Source organism: Sylvia atricapilla, chromosome Z (genome assembly GCF_009819655.1).
Source record: "Sylvia atricapilla isolate bSylAtr1 chromosome Z, bSylAtr1.pri, whole genome shotgun sequence".
Classification (NCBI taxonomy): Eukaryota; Metazoa; Chordata; class Aves; order Passeriformes; family Sylviidae; genus Sylvia; species Sylvia atricapilla.
The window spans coordinates 37,783,475-37,800,867 of record NC_089174.1 but is presented as its reverse complement, the minus strand read 5'-3'; the positions used below and the strand labels follow the sequence as shown (position 1 = coordinate 37,800,867).

The following is a 17,393-nucleotide window of genomic DNA, read 5'->3' as shown; positions in this document are numbered from 1 at the left end:
ATAAGTGCTGCTGCAAAGCCGTGATACAGGCTTAAGTCCTGTTACATTCCTCTGAAAACAGCTGAAGTAGGAGAGGAAAATACGCGAGCCAGAGAAATAGTGATATACTAAGTCTGATATCCCTGACTGCTCACATGAACTGCAGGTTTATAGTTTATGAAATGGATGACAGGACAGAGGTGAATTCAAACATCCAGGCATGTGATGTGTAAAGGCAAAATAAACCATGTGAGTTATTTTAGTGGAGGTATTGTGTAGTTCCTACAATCACCATAATGGCCTCAAACAGCTAATCAAAATATAAGGTAATTTAGGATAAGGTGATTTTACACTTCGGAGGAGCAACTGCTGGCATATTTACATATTGTGTTAATATCAAGGACATAGTAATGATGCAGAAATTCTGAAGTGTTCAGTAATTTTGATACCTACTTGTACATACTTGAGTGTTCTCCAGCCTTAGGGGAAATGAAAACAAAGAATATAAAGAACAGAGGAAGAGAAAAATTGGCACCAAGATATCCATATATTTACTTAATATAAAAAGTTAGGAAGGAATGACTTGGACAATGTTCTTAGTGTACCTGATCAAGCACACACAAAGAAAACACCACAGATAGACAGAGAAAAGTACTTACTCCTGTTCCTGTCACTGTCCCACCTCACATCCCTGCGACAAAAAAATGATGCCCCAAAGCTGTAATGGGTAATATTACACACAGTTTGTGGTCTCAACAGAGTTCTAACATTCTTCTAAATACGGCCAGCACCAGATGAATAGCAACAGAAACTACTTTTGAATATCTCTTTTAGTGGCTTTAAATTTTTTCCTTATGATTTTTTGCTGTAGGGGCAGGTGTTGGAAAAACACATCTATAAAATGTATTAAATCCAGTACCAAGAACATGTGCAATCAAATCAGGAGGCATAACATTACAAACCAGTAAAGGATATGTGTATTCTGAAAGTATATGCTTCAGCTCAATTATACATCATAGCAATGCATTGCATAATTCTGCCTTATTCATGAGTGATATTTACCCTCATATACATATATATATAAAAGATGCATCTACAGTATATTAGACAGGAATTCATAATAATTCAGAAGGATGAAGCTATTATGCTTTGCTATCTCTTCTGATAAACATTATTGAAGACATTATTTCCTGGGAGTTTATGTTGGAGCCCCAGGTATATAGGGGAATTTTTCTTCCTGCGCTCCAAGAAAGAGTTATTCTTAGAGATTAACTCCTAGGGTGGAAAGTCCATTAGTTTTACTTAGATGGCTTTTACCATATCTTTCTCATACCTTTGATGATTACTCCTAGTTCACAAAAAGTTTAAAAGGGTAGTAACTGCCACCTGGGAAGAAATATTTGGGGTGGCATTGATATATGTGGATATTTATAGAATACAGATATATTTAATGAAAACATGCACTTGTATTAAGTGAACTTTTTGACCTGAAATTTGTTATCCCATAGCACAGCTAGAGGTGTTCAGCAACACCTCCAATTCGCGTTACAGATTAATGCCAACAATTATACATCCAGCTATAATTTGCTCAGGACCAGAAAATATGCTCAATAATTCTTTTCTACAAGACCTGGGCTCAAATACTGTGCTTCTATTATTTGGAAGCCATGAGCTGACATATGAAGGTTTTACAGGGAGCCACAGGGGAGTTACAGGGAAATCCTAACAAAAAGGGGACCTCTTCAAAAGGTTGATTTTGTCCTCTGCTCATAGAGTCTTAATAACATGTCTGTTAATTTTTCACAAAACAGCCAATTATGTAAAGATTATCTTTTCCCAGTTTTGTGTTTTCTTATGATGCCTGGCAGGGGAATGGCAGCAGTTTCTTCAAGCTTTTCCAAGCTAGTCTTGAGGCGCTTGTTTACTATATCTCTATGGCTCTGATTAAAATAAATTACAAATAACTTCCATTAATTTGAACAATGCTGAGAGAGCCTTAAATAATTGTTAAAAACTAACTGTTCTGGAAAATATTATAATGGCATGTTCATGCAAAAGCACATAGCAATTTGAAAGACAGCATGGATATACTAATTTCGTATTTAATGAAGTTTTGAAAGTAATTTTACTATTTTCTGCCTTCAATGTGGCATACAGGGAATTTACTGTTAGCCCACAGAGTCATCCCAAGGAAAGTATTCTTTCCCTAGGATAAGATTCATTCCAGAATTTAAGATGATATTAACTAAAGCTGAAAGTAGAGAATTGTCACAGATATACAAATAATTCAATTAAGTTGCTCTGTTTTGAAAACTGAAGAAGAGGGGAAAATATTTAGGAAACAAAGTGGGTTTTGCAAGTCAGCATCTTGTGAAATTATGTACATTCTTTGATATATATAAGTTTTCTACATTTCCAAATAAAGCTAAGTGCCAGAATGATTAAAGGCAAATCATCAGAACAATAATCACTTTAAAATTTTAGACACATGATAATAATGAGGCCAAAAATCCCATTAGATATGACAATTTTTTATATTTCTTTTATTTGTGAGTGCAGTAAAAAGTACTTTAATTGCTAAATTACAGAATACAAGGGCACTGTCCTGATTGAGAACATAAATATCATAGTCAGATGGAGGTGAGAGATCTTTTAGGTACACAAGTAAGAATTCAGATCACTGTAAACAGCATATCCTCAAGTGTCAGAACCAGGAAAGAGAAGCTTAAATAGTGAGTCATGCTGGATGTAGTGGATCTGACTAAAAAATGGACTGTGTGACCCTAATGCTTAAAATCCAAAACATCAAGAATGTGCTTTAGCCATGAGAACAGATGAGGAACCACTAACTTGTCATACAATTGTTTCAAATTTTTCCTTTACAGAAAATGAATAGCCAGTATATGCGCCATGAAGTGCGGGGTTGTGAAACCAGTGACCTGAGGAACTTCTGGGAAAAGACCATTGAACAACAAACTCAGTATCTGCAAAATGAAAAAGAACGTCAGAGAAGAAGCGCTCTGACAAAGTGGGTAATCTGCATCCAGAAAGGTTACTTGAGTTTGCATTGTACTTTTTTTTTTAAGTAATACCTATATTTAAGTCATGCAATGGAATCTGAATTAGATTTATAGAAATTAGATTTATAGAAAATAATAAAACTTCTCAAATTAGGATGTAATGCTAATGTGTTTAAGCTATGACTTCAAAGGATATGAGAACAATTCACTCTTCCATAATTCACTGTTCCATAAACGAGTCCTAAGCATAGAACTTTCTGAAATTACCAGGATAATATTTAATAGTGCCAGCTTGTCTTGAGCATAAGCCCACATTCTTTCTTTGTGGCCTTGCTTTCACAAGCAAATAGTTTGAATTATTTAAGATAGCTTAATTTGCGTATGGTAAATCCATAATAAAGTAGATGGTCCAAGCATACTGACTAAGGCAACCACCATCCACAGCCATATCTACCTTATTCAGACAGACTCCTCTTAATCCGTCACTGCAAGAGAGAGCAGTCTGCAGCAAGACCAGCACGGTTTTACTTCACATCAACTCTTCTGAAGTTGAAGGCATATGCCAAGATATACACTTTTGTTACTTATTATATTTTGTCTTGAGATTGATCATCCAGTTTTCCAAGGCCTTCCTCATAGCTGTCTTCACATCGTTACTTGAAAAATTAAGAGCAAGGACAGGCATATGTTGCTAACCCTGGATGAAGGAATACTAGAATTAGTCTCCACCGTGTTTTATCCATTTGTGACTAACCTAATCTCAATGTTACAGTTTCCTTAGTTGGGAAATTCCTCTTTTTTCTATTTGAGTAAGTCTTTCTGTGGTATCTAGATATTACCAAAAGAATATAAAGGGCCACATATTACTGAAAGCCACTTGCTATGGGTCTAACAGGAGCTTCAGCATGTGCTTTGCCCCCAGGCTGAGGAGGACGGAGGAGGGAGGCTGGGCAAGTGCTGGGTGATGTGACCCAGCAGGTGGCAGCAGGCAATCTCCAGTGCAGGTGACAAATCACTCTGGCACACGCTCACTTGAGAGGAGGCACGCTGGAGATGGAGATGAACCACAAAGCTCAGGTGATCTCTCACTGGGCTTTAAGAGCTTGTCCTGAAGTACCATCCAGCAAAGAGCTCTAAAGGGGCAGAAAAATTTGCATGACAATTGAGAAAAAAGTGCCAAAAATATAATCAGTGGAAGAGAATGAAGATTATAAATCCATTCCATGTAAAATTATGGGGACAAGCTGATCCATGTTTCTGTCCCTAGGCTCAGAAATGAATGGATGGAGAGGCTGGAAAAACGGATAAAGATGTTGAGGACCCAATCTGAAGACCCATCCAGCTGAAGAGCCCTCATACATTACATGTTCGGGGGAAAAGAAGTCTGTTTTGTAGGAAAGTGTGATGCAAAAGCTGGAGTCAGTTTTATTTTGTAGCTTAAATGACCTATAATTAATTAGCTGTCATTGTTAGAAGTTTCATACGTGAAATGTCAATTGTTGCTTTTAAGATTATGCATCTGTCCCTTCATTTGATAAATGGAGAATGTAGTACTCTGAAATATTTAACCCTAATAAATCATGGTTCACTGAGATGTAGGTGCTTGGAAAAAGAGTTGGTACACAGTTGTGCTCTGCAAAATTATTTCCTCAGTATTTTAGGTTTCTGCATAAACTGACTGTAATACAATGAATTTAGATGGTTAATGAATAGTAGAGATTTTAATTTTTTATACAACACAGCCCAGTGTAGACTGAGGAATATGGGTCATGCACAGTGCCACCACATCCCACACCACTAGTGAGGCCCAAACTGTTGGGAGCTGCAGATCCTAGCTGCCATGTTAGAAGTCACCTGTGAAGTTGTTAACATATATGTATTGATAAACAGTCTCTGTGAGACACCTACAAGAGCTGCCTGATTAACTCACATTAATTCAGCCAACCCATATTAGCAAACTTGAGACACTACATCAGCATTGGTAGAACAACTTTAAGCTCTGACACTCTTTCTGGTACCTGATCTGGCTTGTCTGGATGTGGACTAATACCTCTGTTTTGCAGAGTAGCTTGGTGCACTTTCACAGCTGTCTGTCACCATGAGTGACAAGCATGTTTTTCCTTCTAATACTTTTCCCCTCTAAGACCCAGCATTTATTCCTTAAAGACCAGTACTTTCAGAATCTAGAAGTCTTCCTCTCCCACATTTGTCATTTGTCAAAAATGTTTCTTGTTCCTCTCCTAATGCTTCATTCCGAAATGTGGCATTTCCTCCAACAATATGAAAGCATTTCAGTTGGCTCATGTAATCAAATCACTTCCTTTTTAAGGTGACTACTTTGTTGCCCCAAATGATTAGGGTAATGTACTGCAAGACAATTGTTCTGAGCTTCCTTGAATCACTTAATCTTTTAGTCCCTTTTTATAAGACTGTTTCACTACTACTCTGCAAATTCATTGCGAATTTGTTGTTTCAAAGCAAAGAATATTTGAAGTGCCAGTGAGGTAAGAAGAGAAGAACAGAAAGGTTTGGAGTTTTCCAATATTTAGAAAATCTGCTCTTCTTAAATCAAAATAGAATTTTGAACTGGGGTTTTTTTTTTCCCCTTCTTTATCTATCAGCTTTTAAATCCACTTTTGTGCATCCCAAGGCCAAACAAAATCTACTATGTGAATTTAAACATGCAAATGTTTGGAAACAAGGAATTAATAAAGTCATGAAAAACTTATGACCTTGGAGCACTAATTCAGAAATTAGGGTGTCACCAGGTATGTCACTGAATTTGAGAGCAGTTTGCCAGACACCAGAAAAAAGCTGCTAAGCCCATGTTCTTTGATTTATTTTTATTCTTCAGCAATTTTAGAAGTAACATCAATTGTGACTATGAAGGATCACAGTATAATTACAATAAAGCTGTGCTTAAGAAGACAATCAAGAGATAGCACCACAACTTAATACTGGGCTTTAGTAAAAAAGTAGATTTCTTTGAAAATGTCAGTTAACATCTTTCAATTCTTCAAGCCCTGTCTGTTCCTAGTGCTTACTGAAGCTCTAGCTCAACTCCACCATGAAGCACTTTTGGGGGTTATATAATTTTGGCTGAAGTTAGAGCTTGAGCTGAGCTAAGGGAAACATTTTCCAGACCCTCATTCACTGTGAAAGTTATGGCACAAGGGGCAAAACAGAGGAAGTCACAGTTGGCATATTATAAAAATTAAAGTCAGCCCTGGTGTAAGCTTTTGTTTGCTTCTCACATGGTTGAGATCCTTCTCACTACTCTTCTCATAAAATAAACCAGAATGAGGAAAAAATATAGAGAGCTGGGAAAAAAAGTGCCAGGAAGTGACTTCCATTCCAGTTCCTCATTGCCTGTGCACAGTTATGTGGTCGCTTAAGAAAGCCCTGGAATAAGTCCCCATCAAGCTAGAACACCCTAAATGATGTAATGTTTTAAAATGACAAAAGGGAACTTATTTCTTACTGAATATGTTTATTCTAGCCCAAAGTCAAGAGGAGTTCTGAAAATATGTTTCCAGAATTAAGCCACTTTCCTTTGGGCTTTATAATTCCACCTCCAGTGTTTAGATTAATTATTTCAGGCTCAATTTCCACAGTGCTAGATTCAAGACTTTGGGCCATGTAATCTTCATTTATTTGAATACTAACAACTTGTTTCGATACAAAACCCACCAGGGTAATGCAGGGGTAATCTACTTAAGAATTTTGTAAGTTACTATACAAAAATAATACATATTCAGAAATAAATATTATCTAGCATTAATCAGCAAAAATAAAGAGTGTGAAAGCATGAAAAGTTAAATCTAAATGTCAAGTAACAGTCTTAGCAGAAGCTGGAGCAGACTCCAAGAAAAAAGTGGTTCTGTCATTTTCAAAACAAAAATATAAATCTTTTCTCTACCTTGAAGGTCACAAGAGAAATTAAAAGGAGGCAAAAAAAAAAAAAAAAAAAAAAAAACCAAAACAACCCAAACCACTGCAATATCTGTGAGACTCAGAAATGAGCCATGACATTATAAAAATGACTAGAGAAATATTACTGTAGGACTGGAAAAGTCATCAACTAAAATCTGATAAAATCAGCTGGGTTTTATAAAATCATTATGGCTAGAGAGGATGCTTAGGTGCTCTTCAGACAATTCTCTACCAATATGCAGTTTCAGAGGAGTGCATTATTCAACTAAACAGTTTAAACCTAATTCAAATGTTTACAAAATAGCTTCTTGAAGACACACTTCATGTCTTTTGATATTGGTTTTTTCTTTCCAGATTTTCACATTGCTTTTGAGTTTAACAGGAAGAGATTTAGAGTTATGCCAACCTGATTTTATTAGCTTTGCAATTAAAATGTCGTAGGTATTTGCTTATCTTCCTGGCTTTCATAATTTCCTATTCCTTTGCTTCATCCTGACACTGAGTAGCAAGAAAATGCATGTCATTTTCTTGTTACAAATGCATGATACATAACTTTTTTAAAAGCTTGCAACAGTGACAAAAGTCTAATGTAGCAAAACTTTACCATTCTCTGAAGCAAACACTAGACACTCACCAGCCAGCTCCTTTTAAATAAAATTTATGGGAAGTATGCTCCCTGTTAGCCCAAGAGTGACAGATGCTTCATTTTAGTCATATTAATGATCCTCCTAATGTATGGATAAGGGCTGACAGCTGTGAAGAATTACTCTGTCAGTAACTTAACAGACTTCTTAGCAGTTCATTCCAAACCAAGATGGCATAAATGCAGCTCTTCACTCAGGAATCCTTCCTGATCAATGTCTTTCCTTGATCAAGGATCTCCTCTCTGGAGGTCTCTAATTAAGGAGCAAATAACCCTAACACAACCACTGCAGCCAGATTTTGATTTTGAACAATTGTCACAGGTCAGGCAAAAGGGAGATGGCTTTGCAGACCAAGGTAGCAACACCCAACAGACTGTCTTCAGCATGACACCCAAAGGTTTGGTGCTTCCTATTACATAGGCACTTCCCATCTGTGCAGCTATACCTCTTTGGGCTTCTAGCCACATTCATTGGAGAAGAAACTGAAGTATTGGCAAGTTCTGAGGCACTTGAAGTGGCCAGCAGTGAAATAAATTCACCATAAATTACCAAGTTCATTTCCAGCATTCTGGGCTCAGTGTAAATTACAGCTGAGCTGTTTTGCACTCTAGAAAAGCATACAGCTACCTCAGAGACTTTGATCCCATACACAAGCAATGTGAAAGATAATCCCAGGCACACAGAGCTCACTGTGTAAACAGTACAGAAACAGTGGAGGGGGAGTGGAAAAATGGGCCAGAGCCAGGGGTCAGGAAAGAGCTGTGGTACCTGTGTTGGGTACAAAGTCAGGCCCGGATGCTCCACACAGATAATGTAATCCACTGTGCAGCACAGTACCCTAGCGCTTCAGCTGGAACTGAAATCCATAGACAATTTCTTCTAACAAACAGATCTGAAAAATAAAAGCACCTAGCACTGGTCCAGAAAAGGTGCCAGAGCTGTGGTAAAATATACTGCATGTCAAGGAAATCACTATTCATATAACTGGATTCACACCACAAAAGTTTGGAGAAGCAAGACAGATATCTTTGGGAAGTTAAAGACTAAGAGGTAACATCTTAAACTAAAGAGCTTTGAGAAGATTTGGCTGATGGTCTAATGTTGATTACAGCTCTTATTGTTCGGAACTCATCTCTCACCTTTCCAGGTTACACATGCAGCCTCTCCCAGGCATCACTGCTGGTGTCAGCCAACCCATGTGCATGTTAACCACACATGATCTGCAGTCACTGCTCCAGAGAAGTTACTTTGGACATGGGTCAGGATCCTAAGCCAAGGCATTGTGTGAGTTTCCCTATACTTACATAAGACGTTGCTGCATGATAAAATGATAAAAACTGCAGCCACCCTCTTCTTACATGAAGACAACTCAGTTTGGGTCAAACTGACTTAACAGTCTACAACCAGGACTGGTTATGAGGTTCTGAAGTTTCAAGGTTGATGAGAAATACTCACATCCATTACAACATAAATCAAAATATAAATAGCTTATTGATTAACTTTTGGATTTATGGATCTGATTTGAATGTCCTTTCAGATGAGCATCCCTTTCTGAGAACGGCCCAGTGTGTCAGGGAATTTATTTATACAGGATGTGATGGGGTCGTGCTTGAGAGAGACCTTGCCAAGAAGAATTTGGGGATACTGGAGGATGAAAAAAATAGACATGTGTCAGCAACGTGCATTTGCAATCTAGAAAGCCAGCTGCACCAAAAGCAGCATGGTTAGCAGGGTGAGGGAGGGGATTCTGCCACTCTCCTCATTCTAGTGAGACCCAGCCTGGAACACTGGATCCAGCTCTGGAGTCCCAGCACAGGAAAATATGTTAGAGTGGGTATAAAGCAGGCCACAAAGATGGTCACAGGAGTGGAGCACCTCTCCTGTGAAGACAGGCTGAGAGAGTTGGGACTGTTCAGCCTGGAAAAGACTCTAGAAAGACCATGTTGCAGATTTTTAGTATTTAAAGGGGACTTATGAGAAAGATGGAAGGAGACTTCCTGCCATGGTCTGCTGTAGTGACAGGACAAGGGGCAATGGTTTCAGACTGAAAGAGGGTAGATTTAGATTGCACATCATAATGATTTGTTTGTTTGTTTGTTTTGTTGGGGTTTTTTTGTTGGGGACTTTTTTTTTTTTTTTTTTTTTTGTGAGGATCATGAGGCACTGAAATGTGTTGCCCAGAGTGGTGATGCATACCTCATAATGGAAAATGTTCAAGGTTAGTTTGAAAGGGGCTTTGAATAACCTAGTCTAGCAGAAGATATCCTGCCAGTGACAAGGAGGTTGAAACAGATCCTTAGAGGTAAATCCAGCCAATCAATACATCTATGATTTTGTGATTTTCTGATTCTATAATTAGAGCAAAGACAGCATGGTGTCTGCAGTAAGAAGTGAAAATCAAATCACAGTACCCAAAGACATCTTCTGTTGGTCAGCCTCCAGAGAACACAGCTGTGCTACACTTACCTCACAGGTCTTTATGTTTAAGCCTTGCATTTGCAGGGCTGTTCTCTGTTGACAACCTGCTGTCTACAACTGCTGATAGCCATTTGGGCAGTTAGCCCTTTACAGGAAGGGCTTTTAAAATGCTGTCACAGATACCCTACTTACATCTAGTAACTCACTCTTTTGCCAACTAATTTTTTTTTTCTAATCAATAAGTATGATATCCTTAGCCCCCTGTACACAATTCACCCTAGAAAATTCATCCAACTTTTAGGATACCTTACTGATGTGAGCTATCAGAGCATTACTCACAGGTGGAAAACTCCCTCAGCCCTTCACCCTCTTCTGTAACCATTTTCTTTTTAGTGAAGACAGTGCACAAGATCCACAGTGCACAAGATCTATGCAGCTGCTTTAAAAGCATTGAACCTTTCCCAGAGGTTTGTTTTTATTCCCATCTCACTCCTTGCACATTTTCCTTTTTACCATCTCACCACTGTTCTGTGTCAGAGGATTCAGTGCAGGACCCCGATGTCAGAGGTCACTGGTGAAGTTTACTCTGAGATTTGAGTGCTTTGTATTTGTGACCCTTTATCCCTTCTCTGCTTCAGGAAGAAGAATGAACAAATCCACCAAGCAGACTAACAGCAACCTGCCAACATTCACTGTAGGAAATCGTGCTGGTTTTGAATTGCAAAACTGGTAGAGACTTCTCAGGCACTGACTGACTGGTTTAAAATGCACATACTATCTCTAAAAGCAGGAAGCAGACACTGAGTGTTTAAACAGTTTTTCTTCTCTTTATCCCAGGATGAGAGTTTAATACCAAATTCTATCCTGAAACAAATTTTTATGGATGAGTAATAAAATATTTTTAAATGATGGGATTATAATAGAAATGCTGACTCAGCCTTACCCATGGATAGGAAAGAACACTGCTGCTGTAATGAATTTAATGCAACCTATCATCTTCATGGTGCTTTAAGTCAAAAGGAAAATGAGAGGTTTTTGCATAATGATGAAAATCTATAAGGGCTTTGATGCTACTCCAATCCTACACTAATAGTTCATTTACTGTCCAAGTGATGTGAATAAAACTTCATAAGGTGCTTAAGGTTATTATAATTAGAAAGTTGAGAGCAGAAGACAACTTGGAAAAAATGCTATCTCTATTTGACCTGATTTACCTAGATTAAACCCTGTTGTCAGAATATTTAAGCAGTGTTTCATGATTTAGATAATCTTTTAAAATGAAGGCATAGGTAGTCTATTGAAAAAGAAAGTGAATTGAAATCAGCCTATAAAATCTTCATATTGTTTCTAGGTTATTAATAGGCAATGCAGCACTGAAGGCCAGATATTGGGATAATCTCTTTGCCCACAGTGAGCAGCTTCAAAGATGAGGATCAACTGTACCAAAAGCAAGAGCAGTGGGACTCTGGGTTGTGGAATGGTCCCATGAATGGTATCATCTGCCTCCCCACCCCCAAAAAGGAGCTCTGAAAATGATTCCTCAGTGTTCACAAGAGCTACACATGTACACCTTTGCATACTGAAATGGTACCAAAAGCCCTATTTGGCATTCATATAAAACACAATAGCCCAAATTCTGTCAGATTAAAAAGGACAGGTAAATTGGAAATTCAAAGCCCTTTTTTTCTGCTCTTGGGGGCCTCCTGACCTGAGGGAATACAGAAATATTTTATCCCAACTGACTTATAGTGTGAAAAGGAGTAGCTGGACTCATGGGGATGCTGTACAGCACAGCTCCTAACAAGGGAGCCTGTTTGCTCCATGTCCGTCTCAGTCCCCAGTCATTTGTTTATTGCAAGATTCTCATGGAGAGTTTTGCTTAGATTCTTAAGGTTTCACTTCACTGAATGGAAATCTTGGACAGCCAGAAGACCAGTTTTTCCTGAAAATTCCTCAAAGCAAACTCACAGGGTAATTCATGGTCTGTAATTTAACAACTGAGCAGGCAACCACTACTTGACATGAGTCTTGCCCTCCCCTCTAGCCTACTCACCTCCCTCCTTGTGCTGGCAGAGCTGCTGGGGAGGCTGTGCACTGAAGTAAGTCAGAGAACACATCCAGCTGAAATAAACAGATATGCATATATTTTTGCTCAGGTGGTTTATGGTAGATCTGTTTCATGATGTTATTCTCTCTCTGGTCACGTACTTGCACAAGAGACAAAAGAGTGGGAACAGCATGGCTGATGAAGAGCAGAGCTGAAAAGGAAATCCTGGATAGTTAACACAGACACTGATTTGCCCATGCCCAACCTATTTAACATGCTAAGTCTCCAGTCTGTTTCAATAAAAAGTAAATCATTAATAACTGTTCCAGATGCATAATAAAAACCCAAATCGTATTACCAAACAGTAACACATAACTATAATTCAGATAGTGATTTATAATGATAGGTTTCAAAGCTTTTTCAAATGAGAACCTGTTACTTCTTTCTTTCCCTGACAGGGAAAATAAGGCAGGGAATAGTTGTGTTTTAGGGCACATAACCAGCCAGTGCTGTAGCTTTGTTATAGTTGAAGGTCCACACAGCACACCAGCCTTCTATCCTGCAGGAAACAGACTGTTTGCTAAACACAGTCAAAAATGCATGCAAAATGGCCAAAATATTGCAAACTTTTTGCATGTATGGCTTTGGCTCATTTGTAAATCACACGTCCCAGAACTATGGTTTACTCCATTCTTTGTTTCCTAGCAAATTTGTCCCGGACAAGTTTTTCAGTTCTCTTTAAACCCATGTTTCATTCCTATGCTCAGATGGGAAAAAAACAGCATTTTTTCCATTACCATTTTGCAATCTAAGCCCTCCAAATTTTGTGGGGCAAAACAACTGAAAACCCAAATACAGAATATATATACAACATGGAGGTAGCTAACAATCCTTTGTGAAAATTGATACAGGGTGAATTTTTTGAAGATTGTCCCTGGAACAGCTTACTTGGAAGTTCTTAGTTCCTCTGCATGAAGCGTTTGTTCATCCAGCACATGTTCACATCAAAATTCAAGACAGTGGCCATCAGGTCAGAGACTATTATATTAAACCAAATAATCCTTCTTTACATAAAAGTTATGAACACCACAAATTACTTTTATTATTATGATGACATTGATGTCTTCTTTTATAATTTATTTTGGTTCAAGAGCAATACTATTTCAAGAAAATAGAAATAAAGCTTCTCAACTTCACAGTAGAAATTATGTGAAATAGTCTTTGCTTTACCTGAGTAGATTGGCTCTCAGAAGCAAAAGATTGCCTCATAGTGCAATATTGATGTAAGCGTTTTCTATTTTCCTAGCTGCAGCTGAGCTGGAAAAATTATATACCTAAGTACGGTGCTACTAGTTTTTCCTCAGAACATCACATGCTGAAACCCATCTTGGACTTGTTTCTCATTTAATTTGATCTTTTTCTTCCAAAGGCTCCGGAGACCCAACATGCTGAATCAAAAAAGATTCGATTAGGATTTGTGAAATCAAAAGACAGAAGCTACATGACCCAAGCTATTTCCAAAAGCACTGTCATTTTAGCCTAAATGTTCCCCTAGATGTCCAAAGCTCTTCTATTGGACTGCTCAGAACTGCCTCAGCCTAAGCCATCAGGCATTTCACTCCTGGCTCACTTAGGCATGAATATAGGCAATGCAGTAAACAAGACCAGCGTGGCCATGATATTTCTCATGTGTGTCAGAAAGAGTCCCACTCCTGAAGAACATAGTGGAGACACCATACCAGCTTGGACAGAAGGGATTCCCAACAAATATACAAAGAAAAACCTGTTCATGTCTTTAGTTAAGGGACTATGCCTAACAGTTATGGCAAATTTTCAGATATGAGAAGATACAGATTTTCCTCAGCAGATTCCTGACTACCTCTCCATGAAAAAAAAAAAGCTCAGCTTTTTCATGGTACTTGATTCCAGTTTTGAAAAAACAGATTCACTGGCATGAAACTGAGTATGTGTATATATGGGCAATATGTGAAAGGAAACAAGCCTTCCTAAACCTATCAGTTGCGTAAAAAAATCTTTGCATCATTTTAATATACATGCTAGGAAATTGACGGAAGATGATTTCCAGGATCTCCTAGAAGACACGCAGTTTCACTTTGAAATGGAGCACAGCAGTTTTATGTCCCTTACAGGAAAGAATCCACCCTAACCCTTCTTCCCTTCCAAGCACAATCCTGCTGATCGTGGTATGACACCATCAAAACCCCAAAGAGAGGTTTAGGCTGTTTCAAAAGTCCAGGCTGAGATCACAAAGTATTAGTATTAGCAATTTATGACTGTAGTGTTTCAGGGTTCAGAGATCATTTTCTTTACTTTTTTCTTATCCCCTCTTCATACAAGTTTTCAGCTCACTTGTAACAGCTGTTTTTCATTAATGGGTAAACTGCAACTTTTAATCAAATAATGAAGGTAGAATGTATTACTGCCCATGATAGTTTAGTAATAAGGATGGTGACCCAGGTAATGTTCTGATATAAGCTGCTTCCTTAAAATACTCTAATCACCATTAATTGCCACGTCTAAAAATTAATCAAAACTCATTCTGGGGCAATTAGCAAAGAACACCACAAATTAATTACTACAATCTTCCTAATATTACTGTCCAAATTACACTAACCCCCACTGTGAGTTTCTCCTCACAGAGAAGACCTGCTTCTGATGTAGGATGAAGAGGAATAGATTAAACTGAACATGATCCTGATAATTGCAAAAGCAAGATAGAGAACAGTAACTGTGGCTTATGCATTTAAAGCACTGAGCCTCTTACACTGTTTATTTTTGTGAGTTTCTGCATAGTTGTCTTCTTTAGCTGGCTGTCCTCACTAAATTAGTCCTTCTTTTTTGATCTTAATGAGGGGTCATGAAAACCTATTCCCATCTTCCAGCAAGTCTTTGAACTACAGCCTTCTGAATTTGAGAGGAAAATTAGGTGAAATCCTGACCAAGGTCAAGCTCACCCTGCCTCAGTGTTTTGGTGGTTATCAGGCTCCTCTCTCCTTTACACTTCTGAAAGTTTATACTGTGTAGAGACAGGAGGATGATTTACCAATCCATTTGATACCAATGTCATTAAGGCCATGGATCCATGGTGATACTACATTAATCTACTTTCCTCACTTGCAAGAAAAAAAGGAATAGTTAAGCATAGTAGTATCCACCATACCTTATCTAGCATACCTTTTCCTAGTAAATCCTTTGCCTCTTTGCAGTTCTTCCTTTGCTCATATTAAGTGATTTGGACTACAGGCAGAATTCTCACAATGGAAAGCCTATCATCCTGCTGCTTATCATCCTTCTCCTCATGATTGTAGCACATCTTCAAAAAAAAATTTATGAGAAGTAAAACTAACACATTCCTCTGATTAGCTTCTTGGGATTCATATTTTTCCAGTGCCATTTCTGCACAGCTTCTTTGGCAGCAAAGTCACAGTTCTGGATGATGTAAATTTGACAGCCTTTAATAAGAAACAGATGGTAAATATATTTGCAGTGATGCAGGTGGCTGGCTTTGACTCTGCTGTTTAATAGGGATGCAGATGCTATTCTGACTCAACTAATTGAAGAAGAAGGGGAGCAGGGGATTTAAATTTAATATTTACCTTGGCAAACCATTTATCTGGACCAATCTGACTTGGAGAGTGACACATCAGCTGTCATCTAGAACCTGTTTACATGAAAGGGTAGGGTAGTGATGAAGAGCTGGAAGATCTGCAGAAACAGCAGAACTTCTAGATTACCAAGGCCAAACGGAACCTTACACCAAATTCACCCTGGAGACGTATCAGCAAGACACCTGTCATGAAATCTCTCCTTAAATGAAACAAACACAAGGACAACCTTCTGCGTGAGTCAAAGTGGTGCAAACAGGCTGCAGCTGCACTATAGAGAGCTCAGCCCCTTTGTCATGTGCTGTTGGTCATAAGACATAATAATTGTTGTAAGGTGGGGCATAGGAGGGAGGGAAAGAGATAAATTTACAGGCACTTTGTCAAAACGTTGAAAAATCTTGAAGATAGATAAGATTGCTTTGGAAAAGTAGCATGTATCTCAGTAGAGGTAAGAGGAGCAAAAGAAATAGTGGCTGCACATTCAGTCCCAAAGAAAAGATTTTTCCTTCCACAGTTATGAGAATATAGACTGTTGTTGTCAGCATTAATAAGCAGAATTCCTTGATAATTTTTCAAAGCTGAAAATATCTGTAACAATATTGACTTCAGAATTTTTTCTTGGAATCTTAACCATTGTAAATGTTCTGTGCATGAGTGATATTTGGGCACTTTTGAATGTATTGTTAGCATTTAAGTTCTTTCTCTATGTCTGTGCATTCTCTAAAGAAAATGCCAAGAGATATATTTCATTGTCAGGCCCAGTAATACACATTTTCTGCACACCCATGATCAGGGATGCAGGATAGAGTGGAGGGTTCAGAACAGGAAAGACAAGAAAGACCAAGCAAAGGCTGCAAGTATAAACAAGGCCAACTTAGTATACCAGGGAAATAGGTATAAAACTTCAAGACGATGAGATTCTACTGAAGTTTATACAGTGAGAATTCAGACAAATGTTTTTACTCCTATCTCTTATAGCAGAGTATAATTAATCCCTGAAGGAAAGGCTGAAAACCTGAATTTTAGTTGTACCATAACATTGCACAAAGCACTAGGAGTAAAAAGTTCCCACTGTAATATTTTCACATAGGCTGTTAGAAGGATCTCCTCTCCATTCTCTTCTTTTAGAGTATGTGTAAGATTTTTGCATGTGATCAGTGTGTCCCCCAGCCCTGGAGAGATGCATTTACAGGATTCCCCCTGTCAGCCTCACAGACAGAGGTAAAGGTGGCAGTGGTTTACATTAGACATGCAGATATTCTTCTGCATTCTCTTGTGCTTCCTGTTTATTTGTGAGGGAAGACAGTGCTTAGGTGGCAAAGGCTGTGCACAGTAGTATCAGGAGGAGTCATGTATGGTGTGGAGCTGCAGAGTATGGGTGGTGTCTGGATCTTTTCAGATTACCAATACAAACATTTGTGGGATCAAATTGTAACACAGGTCATAGAAAAAAATCTGTATTAAGACATTTCAATAAAAGTCCTTTTTATCTATATTTTCAAATAACAGATTATTTGGTTTAGAAATAGCATGTGTGAGCCCAAAAGACTTCAAAAAGGGAATTCATTGACATTTCAGTGATAAAACATGACTGGGTAGGGAAAAATCTTAACTGATTGCTCTTCACTCTTATCTGCTTCTACAGAGAAAAAATTAAGCCCTAAAGCTATTGTTCCTTTGACATCTTTAACAAGAAATTAACTCTCACTTTACTTATGTCAGTATC

The 17,393-nt window shown here is 38.2% G+C and overlaps 1 protein-coding gene across 1 annotated transcript; it reads left to right on the top strand.

Annotated features, from left to right (window-relative positions):
• The first annotated feature begins 2,867 nt into the window (after positions 1-2,867).
• On the top strand, positions 2,868-4,345 carry LOC136374204 (protein FAM240B-like). The gene is made up of 2 exons (XM_066339468.1): positions 2,868-3,007; positions 4,267-4,345. The coding sequence occupies exons 1-2, from the start codon at positions 2,868-2,870 to the stop codon at positions 4,343-4,345; spliced, it is 219 nt and encodes a 72-aa protein (XP_066195565.1).
• The last annotated feature ends 13,048 nt before the right edge of the window (positions 4,346-17,393 follow it).

Coding starts and splice junctions, on each gene's coding strand:
- LOC136374204 (XM_066339468.1), top strand. CDS start 2,868: ATGAATAGCCAGTATATGCGCCATGAAGTGCGGGGTTGTGAAACCAGT. Junction 3,008..4,266: donor AGAAGAAGCGCTCTGACAAA/GTGGGTAATCTG, acceptor TTCTGTCCCTAG/GCTCAGAAATGAATGGATGG.